The sequence below is a fragment of the Oncorhynchus tshawytscha genome, linkage group LG23 (assembly GCF_018296145.1).
Source record: "Oncorhynchus tshawytscha isolate Ot180627B linkage group LG23, Otsh_v2.0, whole genome shotgun sequence".
NCBI classification, from domain to species: Eukaryota; Metazoa; Chordata; class Actinopteri; order Salmoniformes; family Salmonidae; genus Oncorhynchus; species Oncorhynchus tshawytscha.
In genome coordinates this window covers 27,083,323-27,104,053 of record NC_056451.1, presented here as the reverse complement: position 1 = coordinate 27,104,053, position 20,731 = coordinate 27,083,323, and the positions used below count along the sequence as shown (strand labels likewise).

The 20,731-nt window shown below is 46.0% G+C and overlaps 1 protein-coding gene and 1 long non-coding RNA gene across 2 annotated transcripts; one reads left to right on the top strand and one right to left on the bottom strand.

The window, feature by feature from the left end:
- Positions 1 to 19: 19 nt before the first annotated feature.
- Positions 20 to 2,424, bottom strand: LOC121840640. The gene is made up of 2 exons (XR_006079755.1): positions 2,286 to 2,424; positions 20 to 1,544 (listed from the first exon to the last, which is right to left on the bottom strand). It is a non-coding gene; the product is annotated as an uncharacterized LOC121840640 (long non-coding RNA).
- Positions 1,903 to 20,719, top strand: LOC112236082 (histone-lysine N-methyltransferase SETDB1-B-like). The gene is given in 25 exon segments (XM_042305088.1): positions 1,903 to 2,017; positions 3,032 to 3,235; positions 3,431 to 3,600; positions 3,745 to 3,788; positions 5,639 to 5,744; positions 5,897 to 6,070; positions 6,156 to 6,360; positions 6,499 to 6,595; positions 6,908 to 7,093; positions 7,338 to 7,467; positions 7,790 to 7,943; positions 8,702 to 8,845; positions 9,023 to 9,359; positions 9,458 to 9,719; positions 10,221 to 10,311; positions 10,461 to 10,577; positions 10,668 to 10,837; positions 16,921 to 17,178; positions 17,323 to 17,484; positions 18,027 to 18,199; positions 18,431 to 18,450; positions 18,611 to 18,735; positions 19,090 to 19,343; positions 19,995 to 20,083; positions 20,234 to 20,719. Coding segments are annotated over 25 exon segments (3,807 nt in total). The 5' UTR covers positions 1,903 to 2,000; the 3' UTR covers positions 20,352 to 20,719.
- The last annotated feature ends 12 nt before the right edge of the window (positions 20,720 to 20,731 follow it).

The following is a 20,731-nucleotide window of genomic DNA, read 5'->3' as shown; positions in this document are numbered from 1 at the left end:
GTTTCATGACAATAAAAAGCATACTTGAATGTCTGTTTAATTTGTGATGTTTTTACAATATGCCGTCTAGGTTATAATAATAATAATTGATTACATTTCTATAGCGCTTTCCATAGAGTCTCAAAGCACTTGAAGAGCAAAAAACAAACTAGCAATATAATAATATATCATGACAGGTCAAGCAATAGAGGCCAAGTCTTTGAAAGCTGCAACTTCTGAAGAAGGAAAGGGTCATTTCATGGCTTGAGCATAAGGAGCTGGTAAGAGGGTGGTCAATGATTTCATGGCTTGAGCGTAAGGAGCTGGTAAGAGGGTGGTCGATGATTTCATGGCTTGAGCATAAGGAGCTGGTAAGAGGGTGGTCGATGATTTCATGGCTTGAGCATAAGGAGCTGGTAAGAGGGTGGTCGATGATTTCATGGCTTGAGCATAAGGAGCTGGTAAGAGGGTGGTCGATGATTTCATGGCTTGAGCATAAGGAGCTGGTAAGAGGGTGGTCGATGATTTCATGGCTTGAGCATAAGGAGCTGGTAAGAGGGTGGTCGATGATTTCATGTCATTTTGAATAAACATAATGCATGTTAATTGCCAATAATTAATGAGAGTTAAAAGTAAGGGATGGGGTAATGGGAAGAACACAACCATTGAAGAAGGAGCCTACATGTATTCAGTCTGAATGTAAGCAGAGCATTGGTGGAGGGAAAGAGGTCCAGTTTATTTCTTTTCGGGAGGTATGATGATGCGATAGCTTAAGAATTGCGCTGTTAAGATCAGAGATATGTCTCCTGGGTATACACCTTCGTTCGAGGTGCACATACCTATGTCTCCTGATTACAAACCAAGTAATATTACTTATAGGTCTTCATGCACTCTTGAGAATCTTGACGATCTCTAAATGGAGTCAGACAGCAGTGGTGAGCACTCTGAGGTTGAGCCAGTCCAGGATTACCTGCAGCGACAGAGCAGGCACTTCGAGTCACACGGCCCGGGGCTCAACCGGTGGTGTGCTTTGCTCTCCGGAGCAGGGTACCGCTAAAAGGGGTGATAGTGTTGAGTATAGAGGTGGACGAAATGAAAAGGAATATTCCTAGTATTTGTGACGCCTGCTGTTTGGTGAGATGTAGACCGGGTGGCAATGGCGAGACTGACAATACCCTGTCAGTTTTGTTGAGCTTTGACACAGAGTTTCTACCTCATAAGGTCTGGTTAGGTTATATTAGATTTTCTGCGAGGGCCTGTTTCGAACCCACTTTGGTGCTTTAAGTGCCAACGATTCGGACACATTGCAGCAGTGAGATCCCACAATGTAAAAAATGTGCAGGAGGGCAGTCAGAGGGAGTGTACAGTTGGCATAGAAAAAGCCCTGTCTGTCAATTGTGGGGGTTCCCATGCAGCTGTGGATCTGAAGTGCCCTGTGAGAGGGAGACAGGTTGAGATTGCCAGAGTTCACGTGGGGCAGAAAGTTTCCTATGCCGAGGCAGTGAAGAGAGTAGAGGATAGCCCAATGGTGAGTGAGTCGACTGGGAAGCCACCAGTGAGTAGACCTGAAGAGAGAGAGAGCCAGAGAAGATTAGTTTTTAGAAAGGTTGGATTTATTGCGTAATAGCCATGGTGATCAACTGCACTGATGGAGTGGAAATCACAAAAGATAGATGGTAGTTGCAGCAGCAAATATTTGTGTGTGAGATTTTAGTGCAGAAGATCGACAGGAAGTTTCGAGAGAAGGGTTCCATTCGACCAGGCTGGCAGCCTGCAATGCTGTAGGATCGTTTAGTGCCAAAGTAATGGGATGGGCTGATGGTTTTGGGGGATAGTGTATAGCAGGGTTTGATGGTGCATTTAAGTTTTACCCCATTTCCCTTTTTTGATCAAAATGTGCAATACGCATTCCGACCTGCTAAGGGCAGCAATTCGCAACACAGCGTCTAGTCTGCCGGAAAGCCACAGGAAGAAGTTGTATGCGGGTTATTGTGAAGCTTTCTAGCTGAATGACTGGATAAATGGACAATAATGATGGGTGAGTTCATTAACTTCCAATAAAATTGGTCTCGATTCATAAACAGTTTTTAGTTGCAGATGCATTATACGGTGAGCGGATATAGATTTAGAGAAGGCAACTACAAAAGACGGAACTGCTTGTTAGCATAGCTAGCTAGTCTCCCTCCCCAGCTCAGTAACGTTAGCTTGCTAGTGAGGTAACTTTCGAATTGGCAAGATTGTTTGAATAAACTCAACTTTTCCGATAAATGAAGATCCACTGTGATTACGCGCACAAAATCACTTACTTTAAAAAGTGCATTCCCCCAGGAATGTAATTTAAAGCTACTACAGTACAATATTTCTGACTGCTAAACGTGTCTTCTCCGCGCACCGCTGTGTGCTAACCTTTTGCCGATGTGACGTTTGGGAGTTGTAGTTTAAATTGTTCACTAAGAGGCTCTTTCCCCTATGTTAGTATGATATACAAATGGTGTAAAAGGTTTTTGATTACAATAGCTTTCATTCCAAATAAAGAGTTTCAAAGGTTTATTTGGGTCTTCTAAGATGAGTTAAATACGTTTATTTATAAGACTACAACTACCACGAGCACGGTCGATGTCCCTGGACAGTGGTCCCTCATTTCAAAACAATGCGACGATCACATCAAATTGAAAACACCAATGCATGACCTTTGTTACAATATAAACTACCTAGGGTGATATTTTAAAAACATTGTACAGGTGAGTTTTAGTCCCAACGTGTTTAATCGGCCCTGAAATTACAACGATGTTCAGAATACCGTGTAGTTGGCTTGCTAGCTAGTTAGCTAACACTAGCTTGATCAGTCACAATGTAATCTTAGCTAACTCTATAAAATATCTCTCGCTTTCTTTGCCTCATCTTCACTCCGTCCTTTCTGTCTCTGCCTCCTCCCTTTCTACGCTCCTCCCGTTGTTTTCTTACTCTCCCTCCCTGTATGTCTCAACCCCGGTCTCTCCATCGTTCTCTGCCTGACCCCCGTTCCATCTCTCTCACTCCTGTCTCCCCCCAGGATGGAGGTGGAGGGCTGGGACTCTGGTCTGGAGGAGGAGCTGGGTGTGTCTCTGGAGGAGCTGAGTAAGTGGATTGAGGAGGAGGTGGAGAGGAGTGAGGCAGTCCGCCAGAGGAAGGCCCAGCTGGCTGAGCTCAAAGAATGGGTGGAGCAGAAAGAGAAGGAAGAGGAGGTGGTGGACAAACTCTTCAACAATGCCAACCAGTGAGTGTGTGTGTGGGGGGGGGATGATTTTTTGTTTCTTTCTTTCTCAGGTCCATAGTAGATTGGAAGACTTTGGGGTGTGTGTCTCTGTGTCAGGTCTACAGAAGAATGTGAGGCCCGGCTTACTGTAAAATAGGACTGGTGTGTGTGTTACCGACTGTGTGATTCTCTCCATTGTGTGTGTGTGTGTTTCAGGTCCATAGTGGAGTGTGAGGCGCTGGTGAAGTCCACCTACAGTAAAATGGGTCTGGTCTACAAGGAGAGCTCTTCAGAGGATGAGGGTGGAGTGGGAGGGGTTCAGTCCTCAGATGTCATAGAAATTGACGATGATGATGACGATGATGATGTCATCGCTGTGGGCTTACGTACGTACTGCCACTTACTCCCAGTGAGCTAAACAATATGTTTACCAAAGGAAACCTGTCCAGAGGGGCAGCTCCAGGATAAGACACAGGAGTGAATGTCTAACCTGGTTTCTTTTCTCTCTTCTCTGACCTCTTTCCTCTCAGTGGTTCCACCCAAGAAACCTGGGATACCTGTCCAGGATGCAATGGTGAGAACAAATAATTAGTCACACACACACACTCGTGTTAATTGAATGTGTATTAATTGACCCTGTTATCTGCAGATTTCCAGTGTTCCTCCCAGCCGGTGTTAAAGGATGGCTCTCTCTCTCTCTTCCCCATACATACATAAATACATACATACAGTGGGGCAAAAAAGTATTTAGTCAGCCACCAATTGTGCAAGTTCTCCCACTTAAAAAGATGAGGCCTGTAATTTTCATTATAGGTACACTTCAACTATGACAGACAAAATTAGAAAACAAAAATCCAGAAAATCACATTGATTTTTAATGAATTTATTTGCAAATTATGGTGGAAAATAAGTATTTGGTCACCTACAAACAAGCAAGATTTCTGGCTCTCACAGACCTGTAACTTCTTCTTAAAGAGGCTCCTCTGTCCTCTACTCATTACCTGTATTAATGGCACCTGTTTGAACTTGTAATCAGTATAAAAGACACCTGTCCACAACCTCAAACAGTCACACTCCAAACTCCACTATGGCCAAGACCAAAGAGCTGTCAAAGGACACCAGAAACAAAATTGTAGACCTGCACCAGGCTGGGAAGACTGAATCTGCAATAGCTAAGCAGCTTGGTTTGAAGAAATCAACTGTGGGAACAATTATTAGGAAATGGAAGACATACAAGACCACTGATAATCTCCCTCGATCTGGGGCTCCACGCAAGATCTCACCCCGTGGGGTTAAAATGATCACAAGAACGGTGAGCAAAAATCCCAGAACCACACAGGGGGGACCTAGTGAATGACCTGCAGAGAGCTGGGACCAAAGTAACAAAGCCTACCATCAGTAACACACTACGCCGCCAGGGACTCAAATCCTGCAGTGCCAGACGTGTCCCCCTGCTTAAGCCAGTACATGTCCAGGCCCGTCTGAAGTTTGCTAGAGAGCATTTGGATGATCCAGAAGAAGATTGGAAGAATGTCATATGGTCAGATGAAACCAAAATATAACTTTTTGGTAAAAACTCGTCGTGTTTGGAGGACAAAGAATGCTGAGTTGCATCCAAAGAACACCATACCAACTGTGAAGCATGGGGGTGGAAACATCATGCTCTGGGGCTGTTTTTCTGCAAAGGGACCAGGACGACTGATCCGTGTAAAGGAAAGAATGAATGGGGCCATGTATCGTGAGATTTTGAGTGAAAACCTCCTTCCATCCGCAAGGGCATTGAAGATGAAACGTGCCTGGGTCTTTCAGCATGACAATGATCCCAAACACACCTCCCGGGCAACGAAGGAGTGGCTTCGTAAGAAGCATTTCAAGGTCCTGGAGTGGCCTAGCCAGTCTCCAGATCTCAACCCCATAGAAAATCTTTGGAGGGAGTTGAAAGTCCGTGTTGCCCAGCAACAGCCCCAAAACATCACTGCTCTAGAGGAGATCTGCATGGAGGAATGGGCCAAAATACCAGCAACAGTGTGTGAACCTTGTGAAGACTTACAGAAAACGTTTGACCTCTGTCATTGCCAACAAAGGGTATATAACAAAGTATTGAGATAAGTATTTGGTCAATAACAAAAGTTTATTTTCCACCATAAATTGCAAATAAATTCATTCAAAATCCTACAATGTGATTGTCTGGATTTTTTTTCTCTCATTTTGTCTGTCATAGTTGAAGTGTACCTATGATGAAAATTACAGGCCTCTCATCTTTTTAAGTGGGAGAACTTGTACAATTGGTGGCTGACTAAATACTTTTTTTGCCCCACTGTACGTACATACATACATACAAACAAATACTGGTGGTAGTTCAAATTCAGAAAGAAGTTTGAACAATATCCACATGTATGTGTTCATTGTTTGTGTGTCCTGTAGTTTAAGGAGGCGTCGGCAGCTCTCCAGCGTTCCTCCCAGCAGGTGTTGAAGCTGGCCCAGACAGTCAACAAGAACTCTTCTTCCGGGCCTGCTATACAACAGCCAGGTAATGGCACCAATGTGCAATTCTGGTCTGTGATTGATGTATACCTCCGGGTCGCTAGGTGGTGTTCTCTCTTCAGTGTTGTCCATGATGGCAGTGTCTTTGTGTGTGTACATACTGCACAAATGTTCATGTGCGTTTTCTATTTTGTGTAGGTGGCCCAGTGCCCATGCCAGCAGTGTTTGTGTCCCAGGCCACACCCAGGAACACACCCACCCAGCCTAACCCCTCCCTGAAGGATGATGAAATCAGACTGGAGATGAGTCTTCTGGGAAAGAAACGCACCAAGACCTGGCACAGTGGAATGCTCATCGCCATCAACCCTGTCGGTGAGACATGCATACACACACCTCTCCACACACACACACACCTATGCACGTGGTGAAGTTTGACATTGAATGTGTGTGTTTGTAGGTAATGGTTACAGTAAGTACAAGGTGAAGTTTGAGAACAAGGGGAAGAGTCTACTCTCTGGGAACCACATAGCGTTTCACTACCACCCCACCCTGGAGAGGCTATACGTGGGAGCCAGGGTGGTCGCCAAGTACAAGGATGGCAACCAGGTCTGGCTCTACGCTGGCATCGTGGCAGAGATGCCCAACAACAAGAACCGCATGAGGTGAGAAGCTGTGTGTGTGTGAGCATGTTTCAAATATCCTCTGTGTGTTTGAAGGGTTGTGAAGCTGTTTCACATATCCTCTGTGTGTCTGGTGAAGGGTTGTGAAGCTGTTTCAACAGTTGTCTATGTGTGTTTTAGGTTCCTGATCTTCTTTGATGGTGAAGGGTTGTGATGCCTCCTATGTGTGTCTGTGACCCTCTGCCTGAAGCTCTATCCTGTCTGCAGACCTATGTGTGTCTGGTGAAGGGTTGTGAAGCTGTTTCACATATCCTATGTGTGTCTGGTGAAGGGTTGTGAAGCTGTTTCAGTAAGAACCCTCCTTCTTTGATGATGGTTATGCTGTCTTCATGTCCTCTCTTTCCTTTCAATATGCTCTCTTTTCTCCTATCAATCTGGTTTTGGGATGTGACCTCAGCTTACCCTCTTCACATCTTCTCTCACCATCTCTCCTCTTCCTCTCCCCCATTGTCTTCTCTCACCATCTCTCCTCTTCCTCTCCCCCATTGTCTTCTCTCACCATCTCTCCTCTTCCTCTCCCCCAGTGAAGCGTACATGGGAGGACATAGAGGATGCATCGTGTAAAGACTTCATAGAGGAATATATAACGTCATACCCCAACAGGCCCATGGTGCTGCTGAAGGCAGGCCAGGTCATCAAGACAGAGTGGGAGGGGACATGGTGGAGGAGCAGAGTGGAGGAGGTGGACGGCAGCCTCGTCAAGATCCTCTTCCTGGTATGATGACATCATCACTGGGATTTGATTACCAGCCAACATTATTTATAGTCTGATTTAACATGACGGTCGCAGCATGTTATAAACAGGGATAGTTTAGTTTCTGGTTTTGAATCACATTTTTATACTACTTCTGCAGACACTCAACAAAATATGAAAATAAGGTAGATAAGATAAAGCAATTAAATGACTGAAAAGTAATCTCTTTGGTAATCTGTTTGTATGGTTATTTTTTCTCCTTCAGGATGACAAGCGTAGTGAGTGGATCTACCGCGGTTCAACCAGGCTGGAGCCCATGTTCAACCTGAAGACCAACTGTGCCAACACCCAGGAGAAGAAGATGGCTGGCCAGCAGAGGACACGCCCCAGCATGGGTAACACTCACTCTATTCAATCAATCATTTAATATATGAAATTTCAAACCAATCACTTAACCAATCAATCCATCTTTAATAACCCAGCAGGATCACATATTATACTGTTCATGACGGAACCTTGACCTGTCCTTCATTGGATAACTCTAGTCTCTACTTCATTGGATAACTCTAGTCTCTACTTCATTGGATAACTCTAGTCTCTACTTCATTGGATAACTCTAGTCTCTACTTCATTGGATAACTCTAGTCTCTACTTCATTGGATAACTCTAGTCTCTACTTCATTGGGATGTCGTTAACCATTTGCTCTCTCTCTGTAGGAGCATTGAGGACCAAGGGCCCCGTGGTCCAGTATCACAGTGGGGGGAACACCATAACCCCCAGTGGGACCCCCACTAAATCCCCCCATCCCCTCTCCCCACCCTCCTCTATCCCTCCTACACCCTCCCAGCCCAATCAGCTTGCACGAACAGAGTGAGTATCACAGACACAGTTTAAATCTTGTGACATTCCTTGAAAATGGACATGCTCTCTCTCCTCTCGCTGCTACATTTACCCCTTTTCTCCCTGATCCCCCTTCTTCCCTCCTGTTCCTCTCTCTCCTCTCACTGCTACATTTACCCCTTTTCTCCCCTGATCCCCCTCCCTTTTCTTCCCTCCTGTTCCTCTCTCTCCTCTCGCTGCTACATTTACCCCTTTTCTCCCTGATCCCCCTTCTTCCCTCCTTTCCCTCCTCCTCTCTCTCCCCCCTCTTCCCTCCTGCTGCTACATTTACCCCTTTTCTCCCTGATCCCCCCTTCTTCCCTCCTGTTCCTCTCTCCCTCTCTGCTACATTTACCCCTTTTCCCCCCTTCTTCCCTCCCTGCTACATCCCCCCTTCCCTCCTGTTCCTCTCTCTCCTCTTGCTGATCCCCCCTGATCCCCCTTCTTCCCTCCTGTTCCTCTCTCTCCTCTCGCTGCTACATTTACCCCCCCTTTTCTCCCTGATCCCCCCTTCTTCCCTCCTGTTCCTCTCTCTCCTCTTGCTGCTACATTTACCCCTTTTCTCCCTGATCCCCCTTCTTCCCTCCTGTTCCTCTCTCTCCTCTCGCTGCTACATTTACCCCTTTTCTCCCTGATCCCCCTTCTTCCCTCCTGTTCCTCTCTCCTCTCGCTGCTACATTTACCCCTTTTCTCCCTGATCCCCCCTTCTTCCCTCCTGTTCCTCTCTCTGTCTCCCACACCCTCAACAGTCCTAAGTATCAGATGGCTAAGAAGAGTACTTCTCCATACATTCCCATGCCAGGAGGCTCTCGCACTGGATTGGCCAGTAATAGCCACGCCCCTAAAGCCATGCAGCCCCAACCTCCAACTGGTTCTCCTGGAAACTCATCCAGGTGAGAGAGTGGACAGGAAATGTATGAACCTAAAAAAAAATCATCAAATCTGCATTAATTAGGTCCCTTCTCCTTCTGCTATTGATCATAATCTCTTACTAAAGAGCCACACTCACAAATATGCAGTTTTATAGGAATTTATTCGTAACTCTACTTCACTCTCGCACCCCCCTCCAGAATGTATGTCCTTCAGACTGGCAACATCCAGACTCTCACATCCCTACAGCCTATCCAACACCAGCAGCAGTCTCTGCCCCCTCCTCCCCAAGCCCCTCCCACCGCCCCCGCACCTGCAGTGACCCCATACACCTTCAGTAACGACCGGATTCCCCACGAGCCCTCATACCGCGCCCCCACAGACCGCATCTTCTACCTGCCTCACACCTGCCAGCCTGCTTGTCTCAACCGTATCCGGCCCTCCAGACCAGATATGCACCGGGGCAGGAACCCCCTGCTCACCCCTCTACTGTACGAGTTCAGACGCATGACGGGCCGACGGAGAGTCAACCGCAAGGTAAAGACAGAAAAAGAGCTTTGAGAAGTATTATCTTTGGATTGGATTATAATAGGGGGACAGATTTTGGTATTAACTATCTTTCATCCCCCCGTCAGATGTCGTTCCATGTGATCTACAAGTCTCCTTGTGGGCTGTGTCTGCGCAGCATGGCAGAGATCCAGCGCTACCTGTTCCAGACGCGCTGTGACTTCATCTTCCTGGAGATGTTCTGCTTGGACCCCTATGTCCTGGTCGACCGGCGCTTCCAGCCCCAGAAGCCTTACTACTACATTCGAGACATCACCAACGGCCGCGAGGACATTCCCCTGTCCTGTGTCAACGAGATCGACATCACACCACCCCCCGACGTGGCCTACAGTGAGGAGAGGGATTTCTCAATCAGTATATAGGCCTTGAGTTACTATAGAGGCCTCAATCAAACGATTACCCATCAGAGCGCTAGGTCTTCCTGTATAGTACGGGCCAATGGTGGTGCACTAGCTACACAACACGTAAGGAAAGGGAGATACCTAGTCAGTTATATAATTGAATCCTTTCAACTGAAATGTGTCTTCTGCATTTAACCCCTCTGAATCAGAGAGGTGCGGGGGGCTGCCAGAATTGGACATTCTTCGGCGCCCAGGGAACAGTGGGTTAACTGCCTTGCTCGGGTAGAACGGCAGATTTTTACCTTATCAGCTCAGGGATTCGATCTAGCAACCTTTCGGTTACTGACCCAACGCTCTAACCACTAGGCTCTAACCACTAGGCTCTAACCACCAGGCTCTAACCACTAGACTACCTGCAATAGGGAGTCAATTGAGATGAAGGGTGAATAATTCCTGAAGACGTCAGTGACTGATGTCTGTGTGTTCCCAGGTAAGGAGCGTATCCCTGAAGACGGAGTGTTCATCAACACCAGTCCTGAGTTCCTGGTGGGCTGTGACTGTACCGACGGCTGCAGGGACAAGTCAGTACTATGCCTCTTGACCTTCTGACCTTCCTGTGATCCCCTCATCTGGGCTCTGTCTTAGATTTCACATGTCCAATTGTTAAATCAGGGAATAACTCATTTAGTCAATTGAAATTGTTGAAATGGAGATTGTGTGTGTTGTGCAGGTCCAAGTGTTCGTGTCACCAGCTGACCCTGCAGGCCACAGCCTGTACCCCTGGAGCACAGATCAACCACACGGCTGGATACACACAAAAGAGACTGGAGGAGTGTTTGCCCACCGGGTGAGAGACGCACACAAACAACACACACAGCCACAAACACAGACATCCCTCTTACTAATCTCTCCCCCTCTCCGTCCTTCCCCCTCTCAGGATTTATGAGTGTAATAAGCGTTGTAAGTGCTGCAGTCAGATGTGTACTAACCGTCTGGTGCAGCACGGTCTGCAGGTGAGGCTGCAGCTCTTTAAGACCCAGAACAAAGGCTGGGGCATCCGCTGTCTGGACGACGTGGCCAAGGGGTCCTTCGTCTGTATCTACGCAGGTACGTCGCTGGGTGGTGTGGTGGAGGAGGGGACAGAGTGGTGTTATCGCAGGCGTTACACATGGATAACAGTATATACTGGTATTCACATTGCATTACATGTAGGACGTGGACTGCATAATAAGACCAGTCATTAACATTCATAACAGCACATGGCTCCTTGTCAGTGTATATAATTGTTTAAATGCCTACATGTGAATGCAGAATGAATACTAACGTAGAAGGTATTGCCCTATTTCCTTTACTTCCCTTCTTCTCTTCTCTCTCGCTCTCCTCTCACATCTCAATTCAATTCAGGGCTTTAATGGCATGGGAAACATGTTTACATTGCCAAAGCAAGTGAAATAGATAATAAACAAAAGTAAAATAAACAATCAACAATTAGCAGTAAACATTAGTTTCAGAGGATTAGAGCCATTTGAAATATCATATTATGGCTATCTACAGTGTTATAACTTTATAATATAAATATGGCTTGTATTTACAATGATGTTTGTTTTTCACTGGTTGCTCTTTTCTTGTGGCAACAGGTCATATCTTTCTGCTGTGGTGTCTCACTGGAATTTCACCTAATAAATACAGGAGTTTATCCACATTTGATTTGCTTTCAAATACTTTGTGGGTCTGTGTAATCTGAAGGAAATATGTGTCTCTCATATGGTCATACATTTGGCAGGAGGTTAGGAAGTGCAGCTCAGTGTGTACATAGCCTGCCTTCTCTCAAGAGCCAGGTCTGCCTACGGCGCCCTCTCTCAATAGCAAGGCTATGCTCACTGAGTCTGTACATAGTCAAAGCTTTCCTTAAGTTTGGGTCAGTCACAGTGGACAGGTATTCTGCCACTGTGTACTCTCTGTTTAGGGCCAAATAGCATTCCAGTTTGCTCTGTTTTTTTGTTAATTCTTTCCAAATCAAATTTATTTATATAGCCCTTCGTACATCAGCTGATATCTCAAAGTGCTGTACAGAAACCCAGCCTAAAAACCCAAACAGCAAGCAATGCAGGTGTAGAAGCACGGTGGCTAGGAAAAACTCCCTAGAAAGGCCAAAACCTAGGAAGAAACCTAGAGAGGAACCAGGCTATGTGGGGTGGCCAGTCCTCTTCTAGCTGTGCCGGGTGGAGATTATAACAGAACATGGCCAAGATGTTCAAATGTTCATAAATGACCAGCATGGTCGAATAATAATAAGGCAGAACAGTTGAAACTGGAGCAGCAGCACAGTCAGGTGGAAGTTGAAACTGGAGCAGCAGCATGGCCAGGTGGACTGGGGACAGCAAGGAGTCATCATGTCAGGTAGTCCTGGGGCATGGTCCTAGGGCTCAGGTCAGTTGAAACTGGAACAGCAGCATGGCCAGGTGGACTGGGGACAGCAAGGAGTCATCATGTCAGGTAGTCCTGGGGCATGGTCCTAGGGCTCAGGTCCTCCGAGAGAGAGAAAGAAAGAGAGAAGGAGAGAATTAGAGAACGCACACTTAGATTCACACAGGACACCGAATAGGACAGGAGAAGTACTCCAGATATAACAAACTGACCCCAGCCCCCGACACATAAACTACTGCAGCATAAATACTGGAGGCTGAGACAGGAGGGGTCAGGAGACACTGTGGCCCCATCCGAGGACACCCCGGACAGGGCCAAACAGGAAGGATATAACCCCACCCACTTTGCCAAAGCACAGCCCCCACACCACTAGAGGGATATCTTCAACCACCAACTTACCATCCTGAGACAAGGCTGAGTATAGCCCACAAAGATCTCCGCCACGGCACAACCCAAGGGGGGCGCCAACCCAGACAGGATGACCACAACAGTGAATCAACCCACTCAGGTGACGCACCCCCTCCAGGGACGGCATGAGAGAGCCCCAGCAAGCCAGTGACTCAGCCCCTGTAATAGGGTTAGAGGCAGAGAATCCCAGTGGAAAGTGGGGAACCGGCCAGGCAGAGACAGCAAGGGCGGTTCGTTGCTCCAGAGCCTTTCCGTTCACCTTCCCACTCCTGGGCCAGACTACACTCAATCATATGACCCACTGAAGAGATGAGTCTTCAGTAAAGACTTAAAGGTTGAGACCGAGTTTGCGTCTCTGACATGGGTAGGCAGACCGTTCCATAAAAATGGAGCTCTATAGGAGAAAGCCCTGCCTCCAGCTGTTTGCTTAGAAATTCTAGGGACAATTAGGAGGCCTGCGTCTTGTGACCGTAGCGTACGTGTAGGTATGTACGGCAGGACCAAATCAGAGAGATAGGTAGGAGCAAGCCCATGTAATGCTTTGTAGGTTAGCAGTAAAACCTTGAAATCAGCCCTTGCTTTGACAGGAAGCCAGTGTAGAGAGGCTAGCACTGGAGTAATATGATCAAATTTTTTGGTTCTAGTCAGGATTCTAGCAGCCGTATTTAGCACTAACTGAAGTTTATTTAGTGCTTTATCCGGGTAGCCGGAAAATAGAGCATTGCAGTAGTCTAACCTAGAAGTGACAAAAGCATGGATTAATTTTTCTGCATCATTTTTGGACAGAAAGTTTCTGATTTTTGCAATGTTACGTAGATGGAAAAAAGCTGTCCTCGAAATGGTCTTGATATGTTCTTCAAAAGAGAGATCAGGGTCCAGAGTAATGCCGAGGTCCTTCACAGTTTTATTTGAGACGACTGTACAACCATTAAGATTAATTGTCAGATTCAACAGAAGATCTCTTTGTTTCTTGGGACCTAGAACAAGCATCTCTGTTTTGTCCGAGTATAATAGTAGAAAGTTTGCAGCCATCCACTTCCTTATGTCTGAAACACATGCTTCTAGCGAGGGCAATTTTGGGGCTTCACCATGTTTCATTGAAATGTACAGCTGTGTGTCATCCGCATAGCAGTGAAAGTTTACATTATGTTTTTGAATAACATCCCCAAGAGGTAAAATATATAGTGAAAACAATAGTGGTCCTAAAACGGAACCTTGAGGAACACCGAAATTTACAGTTGATTTGTCAGAGGACAAACCATTCACAGAGACAAACTGATATCTTTCCGACAGATAAGATCTAAACCAGGCCAGAACATGTCCGTGTAGACCAATTTGGGTTTCCAATCTCTCCAAAAGAATGTGGTGATCGATGGTATCAAAAGCAGCACTAAGGTCTAGGAGCACGAGGACAGATGCAGAGCCTCGGTCCGATGCCATTAAAATGTCATTTACCACCTTCACAAGTGCCGTCTCAGTGCTATGATGGGGTCTAAAACCAGACTGAAGCATTTCGTATACATTGTTTCCAATGTGTCAAGTAATTATCTGTTTGTTTTCGCATGATTTGGTTGGGTCTAATTGTGTTGTTGTCCTGGGAGTTTGTGAACAGAGCCCGAAGACCAGCTTTCTTAGGGGACTCTTGTCTAAGTTAATCTCCCTGTAAGTGATGGTTTTGTTATGGAAGGTTTGGGAATCGCTTCCTTTTAGCTGGTTGTAGAATTTAATGTCTGGATTTTGATCATTATCGGCATAATTTTGCTTCTGCATGGATCATTTGGATGAGTCTCAATTTGGTGTTTGTCCCATTTTCTGAATTCTTGGTTTGTGAGCGTACCCCAGACCTCACAACCATAAAGGGCAATGGGTTCTATAACTGATTCCAGTGTTTTTAGACGGATCCTAATTAGGATGTTGAATTTTATGTTCCTTTTGATGTCGTTGAAGGCACTTCTTGCCTTGTCTCTCAGTTCACAGCTTTGTGGAAGTTACCTGTGGTGCTGATATTTAGGCCGAGGTATGTATTATTTTTTGTGTGCTAGAGCTACGGTGTCTAGGTGGAATTTGTCTTTGTGTTCTTGGTATCTGGACTTTTTTTGGAACAACGTTTTTGTATTACTGAGATTAACTGTCAGGGCCCAGGTCAGATTCTGGTAGGGTGAGGCCGGGTGCTGCAGACTGCCCTCGCCAATTCGTTTATATGTTATGTTATGTTGAAGAGGGTGGGGCTCAAGCCCTGTCTCACCCCATAACCCTGTGGAAAGAAATGTGTGTGTATTTTTAGTCAATATTAACTGTACACTTGTTTGTGTACATGGATTTTATAATGTTGTATGTTTTTTTCCCCCAACACTGCTTGCCATTAATTTGTATAGCAGACCCTCATGCCAAATTGAGTCAAAAGCTTTGTTGAAATCAACAAAGCATGAGTTTTGTTTAGGGTGTGCAGGGTGAATATGTGGTCTATCGCACAGTAATTTGGTAAAAAGCCTATTTGACATTTGCTCAGTACATTGTTTTCATTGAAGAATTGTACGAGTCTGCTGTCAATGATATTGCTTAGGATTTTCACACGGTTGCTGTTGATGATGCGTATCCCACAATAGCTATTGGGGTCAAGTTGTCTCCACTTTTGTGGATTGGGGTAATGAGTCCTTGGTTCCAAATATTGGGGAAGATGCCAGAGCTTTGGATGATGTTTAAGTAGAGCCAGTTGGAAGTCTGTATATTTGATCATTTCATTGAGGATACCATCAACACCACAGGCCTTTTTGGGTTGGAGGGTTTTTATTTTGTCCTGTAACTCATTCAATGTAATTGGAGAATCCAGTGGGTTCTGGTAGTCTTTAATAGCTGATTCTAAGATTTGTGATTGATCATGTAAATGTTTTTGCTGTTTACCTTTTGTTATAGGGCCAAAAAGTTTGGAGAAGTGGTTTATCCATACATCTCCATTTGGGATAGATTATGCTTTGTGGTGGTTGTTTTTGTGTTCCAATTATCCCAAAAGTGATTAGATTCTATGGATTCTTCAATTACATTGATCTGATTTCTGACGTGCTGTTCCTTCTTCTGTATCGTTTTAGTGATTCACCATAGTGAAGGCGTAGACTCAGGTTTTCTAGGTCTCTATATTTGTGGTTGGGTAGGTTTCTCAATTTCTTAGGTTTTTGCGTTCTTCATCCAGCCATTTGTCATTGCTTTGAACTTTCTTTGGTTGTCTGCTTGAGATTTTTAGATTTCATAGGGAAGCTGAAAGGTCGAATATACTGTTTCGGCTTTCTACTGTTACAGTGAAATGTTTTGTCCAGGAAGTTGTCTAAAAGGGATTGAATTTGTAGTTGTTTGGTAGGTTTCTACACTACACTTTTCCATAGCATTTCGTAATGTTACTCAGTTCCTTTGGCTTTGATGCCTCATGATTGAGTTTTGCTCTGTTCAAGTAGACTGTGATTTTGCTTGTGGTCTAATAGGGGTGTCAGTGGACTGACTGAACGCTCTGAGAGACTCTGGGTTGAGGTCAGTGATAAAGTAGTCTACAGTACTACTGCCAAGGGATGAGCTGTAGGTGTACCTACCATAGGAGTCCCCTCGAAGCCAACCATTGACTATATACATACCCAGTGTGCGACAGAGCTGCAGGAGTTGTGACCCATTTTTGTTGGTTGTTTTGTCATAGTTGTGTCTAGGGGGGGGATTTTTGGGAGGATAGACTGTCTCCCCAGGTAGGTGTTTGTCCCCCTGTGTGCTGAGAGTGTCTGGTTCTTGTCCAGTTCTGGCATTTAGGTCACCACAGACTAGTACATGTCGCTGGGCCTGGAAATGGTTGAGCTCCCCCTCCAGGATGGAGAAGCTCTTATCGTTAGTATGAGGATTCTATTGGGGGGATATAAGTAGCACACATGAGGACATTTGTCTCTGTTGGGATAGTTTCCTTATTAATTTCTGGCCAGGTGTAAATTGTTCCTCTTTTGACTAATTTAATCTGAGTCCGTTGGCTCAGCGCTACACCAAGTTAGCATTCCCCTGAGTGTCTTTCCTGTTCCACACCTGGTAGTTCAGTGGATGGGACTACCAGCTCTTTGTAACCCGAGAATGCAACCAGCGGGTTTGTCTCCTCTATACCATTGAAGATTACAATGTCTGTATTTCCACTTCATTTGTAGTCTGGGTTCCTGTTCTTTAGACCAAAGGCATATGACCTCAGACATGGTAAATTCCAGGATGAGATGGTAAAACCTTTGCGTTCCATAGTGTCTAGTGTTGTTTTCATGTGGTTTTGTCCCGCACGCCCTCCTTCTCTCTCTCTCGTCCCTCCCTCCCTCTCGTCTCACTCTCTTCTCTCTCTCTCCCAGGTAAGATTCTGACAGATGACTTTGCGGACAAGGAGGGTCTGGAGATGGGAGATGAGTACTTTGCTAACCTGGACCACATAGAGAGTGTGGAGAACTTCAAGGAAGGGTATGAGAGTGAGGCCCACTGTTCAGACAGTGACGGGAGTGGGGTGGACATGTCCAGGCTGAAGAACCCCCCCTCGTCCTCCCTGGCTTTGCAGAACAAGAACCTTCCCAAACCCCCCCAGAGAACGAATGCTGCCAACCCCGCTGGCAAAGGTGAGGGGTCACAGTTTAGTCTGGCTTTTACTTTTGACCAGAGCCAAAGTAGTGCACTATATAGGGATTATGATGCCATTTAGGACTCGCATAGGGTCTGAAATTACACCTTTTGTGGTTTTACGACTTCCTTCTCTCCGTCAGCGCGGGGTGCTGGTGGCGACTCCTCTAAGGATGGGGATAGTGATGAAGAGTCGAACAACGACAAAAGTTCAGACGACACGTTTGTGAAGGACCCCTACTACAGCTCCAGCTCTGTGTGGAGGAGCTACACCACCCGTCGCCAGGCCAAGGGCGTCATGGAAGGTGTGTGCGCACTTAACTGAACCCCCAGATGTCACGCTGGGCCTGCAGTAGGAAGTTATGTTAAAGGCCCACTGCAGTCAAAAATGTGATATATATATATATTTCTACACCGAGGTTGGTGTAAGAGCTATTTGAAAAGACCTCCTGAAATGTCAGCCTGTTGTGGTGGGATGGAGTTTTGTCCTGCCTGATGACATCACCAGGTGGTTAATGAGTTAATAAGAAAGAGTTCCAAACATCTCTGCCAATAACAGCTAGTTATCTGTTTCCTCCTCCCCACTTGCCAGGATCACCTGGGGATCCTTAATAAATACACAAATACAAATACCCTCAGACAGTCCTAGCAAGATTCATGCTTGAGAAATTGCCATTTTCTAGAAACATTTATTACATTCTTTACTATTTTAATTGAAAACAATCACAGTAAGATACGTAATTGTTACCCAGATATATTTGATATTGAGAAAAACAGCTGAACCATTTTACATGTAGCAGCGTGATGTAAAATGATATTTATTTGATCTGCCCCCCACCCCATCCAGGGAGCCAGGACAGTAAGGATGGGATGAGTGTGTCAGTGGGGGGAAAGGAGGACAGGAAGCCGCCCCCCATGCCAGAGGAGAGTGGGAAGAGTAAAGTAGCGTCCTGGCTCACCAACCAACCCTCTACCTCCCAGGCCACTGTTAAGATGGAGGGACTGAAGATCGAGAAGAAGGTAAGGGGAGGGGGGGGTAGCCCATATCCATCTCAGCTATCTTGTGTAGATCCTATTACATATATTATGAGAAATCGATCAGCCTCGATCTCTTGCTTTCATCTCCTGGTGTTCTGATTGGGCACCCTCTCATGTAATGATTGATTCCTTCTCATGTTTATTCATGAGTTATTTGTGTTCCGGTGCTCTGGTTGGATACTGATACACCTTCTCCTGTGTTCTCTGTTCTAGGAGCCCGGAGACCAGAAAAGGTACGTAATGAATGATTGTGAAATGTAATTTCAACCTCTTTATCTCTGGCTTGGCCCTTTTAGGCCTGTGTTGCACAATGTCAAATATACCTGGTAGAATGTGCCATAGGAATAACATTCAATAACGTTGTGTGACTCTAAGTGTGTTTGCCCTCCGCAGTCAACAATCAGTGAAGACGGAGGGAGGGAAGAGACAGGATGTGATGACGCTGTCGGACAGTGATGACGTCCAGACCATCAGCTCTGGATCTGATGACAACAAGGAGAGAGAGAAACGCACACAGGGTGAAGATGGGGGAGGTAGGGAGAGGAGAGGATGGGGGAGGAAGGGGGAGAAGAGGAAGGCAGAAGGGAAATGCACACGGGGAGAAGGGAAGGCGGAGGAAAACGTGCACCGGTTTAGGAGGAAATTGGAGGGGGAGGAAGAATGGGAGAAGGGGGAGAGGATGAGGGGGCAGGGGGGAAGAAGAAGAATGGGTGGAGGGGAAAACACAGGTGAGGAGAGGGGGAAGTTGGGGCTGTGGGTTCATAGATCTGTGTTTTATCAGGTATTGCCAGACCTGTTCATGTGGTGCTTCTCCCTGAATTGACCCTTTCTCTTCTCCCCTTCGTCCTCCCTCTCCTTGCCTCCTGACTCAGGTGCGGTGAAGAGGCAGGTGGCTGTGAAGTCCACGCGAGGCATTGCTCTGAAGAACTCCCATGGCCTGATGGTGAAGACTGGAGTGGCTGGGATGGGGCCAGGGGGAGGCCCGGGGGGCCACGGAGGGGCACAGGGTAAGGGTGGGGACGGGGGAGACAGTGGACCTAAAAACACACGGCAGTTCTTCGATGGCGAGGAGTCCTGCTACATCATCGACGCCAAGCTGGAGGGCAACCTGGGGCGCTACCTCAACGTGAGTGTGATACGCGTGTGTCACTTTCCATTAACCGGTAATAGCTGGCTTTTGTCTGATTTTAAAATAAATGCATAAAAAAGCTGATAAATAAAATTTCCGCTGGCCAATAGAAAAAATCCCAGTGCGAAGTTTTTGCCTATTCAATGATGGAAATACAGTTGACTGGTCATGCTTATATCGGTCTATAGGGACATTTGTATAATTTAGTGGAATGTAATTGGCTCGTGTGTACAGTATATTGGTTATGCATCTTATTTATCACACGCGTACAGCATACAGATACAGGGTCTTAGTGGAACATCTGTCAGACAGCGGAAGAGCTGCTGCTGCAGCATCTTGTGCTGCTTTCAAGACACCTGGGAACTTGTAAAAATACAAGGTCAAATCATGACGTCCGTGAACTTGGAAAGTCGGAGCTCTAGAAAGAGACCCGAGTTGGAATTCCGTGTTGGTTGACCATTCAAAACAATTTTTCTGAGTTGGAGCTATTTTTTTCTCCAGGTCCCATTTATCTTGAACTCACTGAAGTCAGAGATTTCCGAGTTCCTATGCTTCATCAGCGCGCAACATTCCAGTTTGCAATGGAGACTATATGCATTTTGACAAAGGGAATTAAGCTCTCTCTCTCCTCATCTCTCCCCCTTACAGCATAGCTGCAGTGCTAACCTGTTTGTCCAGAATGTGTTTGTAGACACACACGATCTGCGTTTCCCCTGGGTAGCCTTCTTCGCCAGCAAGTGAGTGTTCTGTATTAGACATGGTTACATAGACTTGGTAGAAGCCTGTTACTCTGATAAAGAAACATGTATTATTTGAAATGTGGTTTTGAGCACTTGTGAATGTTGCGCGTTGACCACTGAGTCATCCACTAACGTGTGTGTGTGCAGGCGTATCCGGGCGGGGACAGAGTTGACATGGGACTATAACTACGAGGTTGGCAGTGTGGAGGGAAAGGAGCTACTGTGCTGCTGTGGCTCAACAGAGTGCAGAGGAAGACTGCTATAAGAGACCACCCTCTATACCTCCATCTCATCCCTCTATTTCTTCATCTTATCTCGGAGTGCAGAGGGAGTTCTGCTGGAAGAGACCTCTAACTCCGTCTCCTCTCTGAGTGTAGAAGAAGCCTGCTGTAAGGACACACTATGCTAGATGGGACACCTGCACCCACGAGTCTCTGTCCATGTTTCTCTTTTGTTCCTCCCCCTCTATCATTTTTTCTGAATTGTTTGGCTGCCTATTGCTGATGTATTGTAATTATTTACTGTTTTGTCTGTATGCCCAGTTGTCTGTATGCCCAGTTGTATTTGACAGTCTGTGAATTCAGATCAAACTGTGCTCTTCTCACAACTGAATAAAATCCTGTTTTCTACACATTCCACATAGTT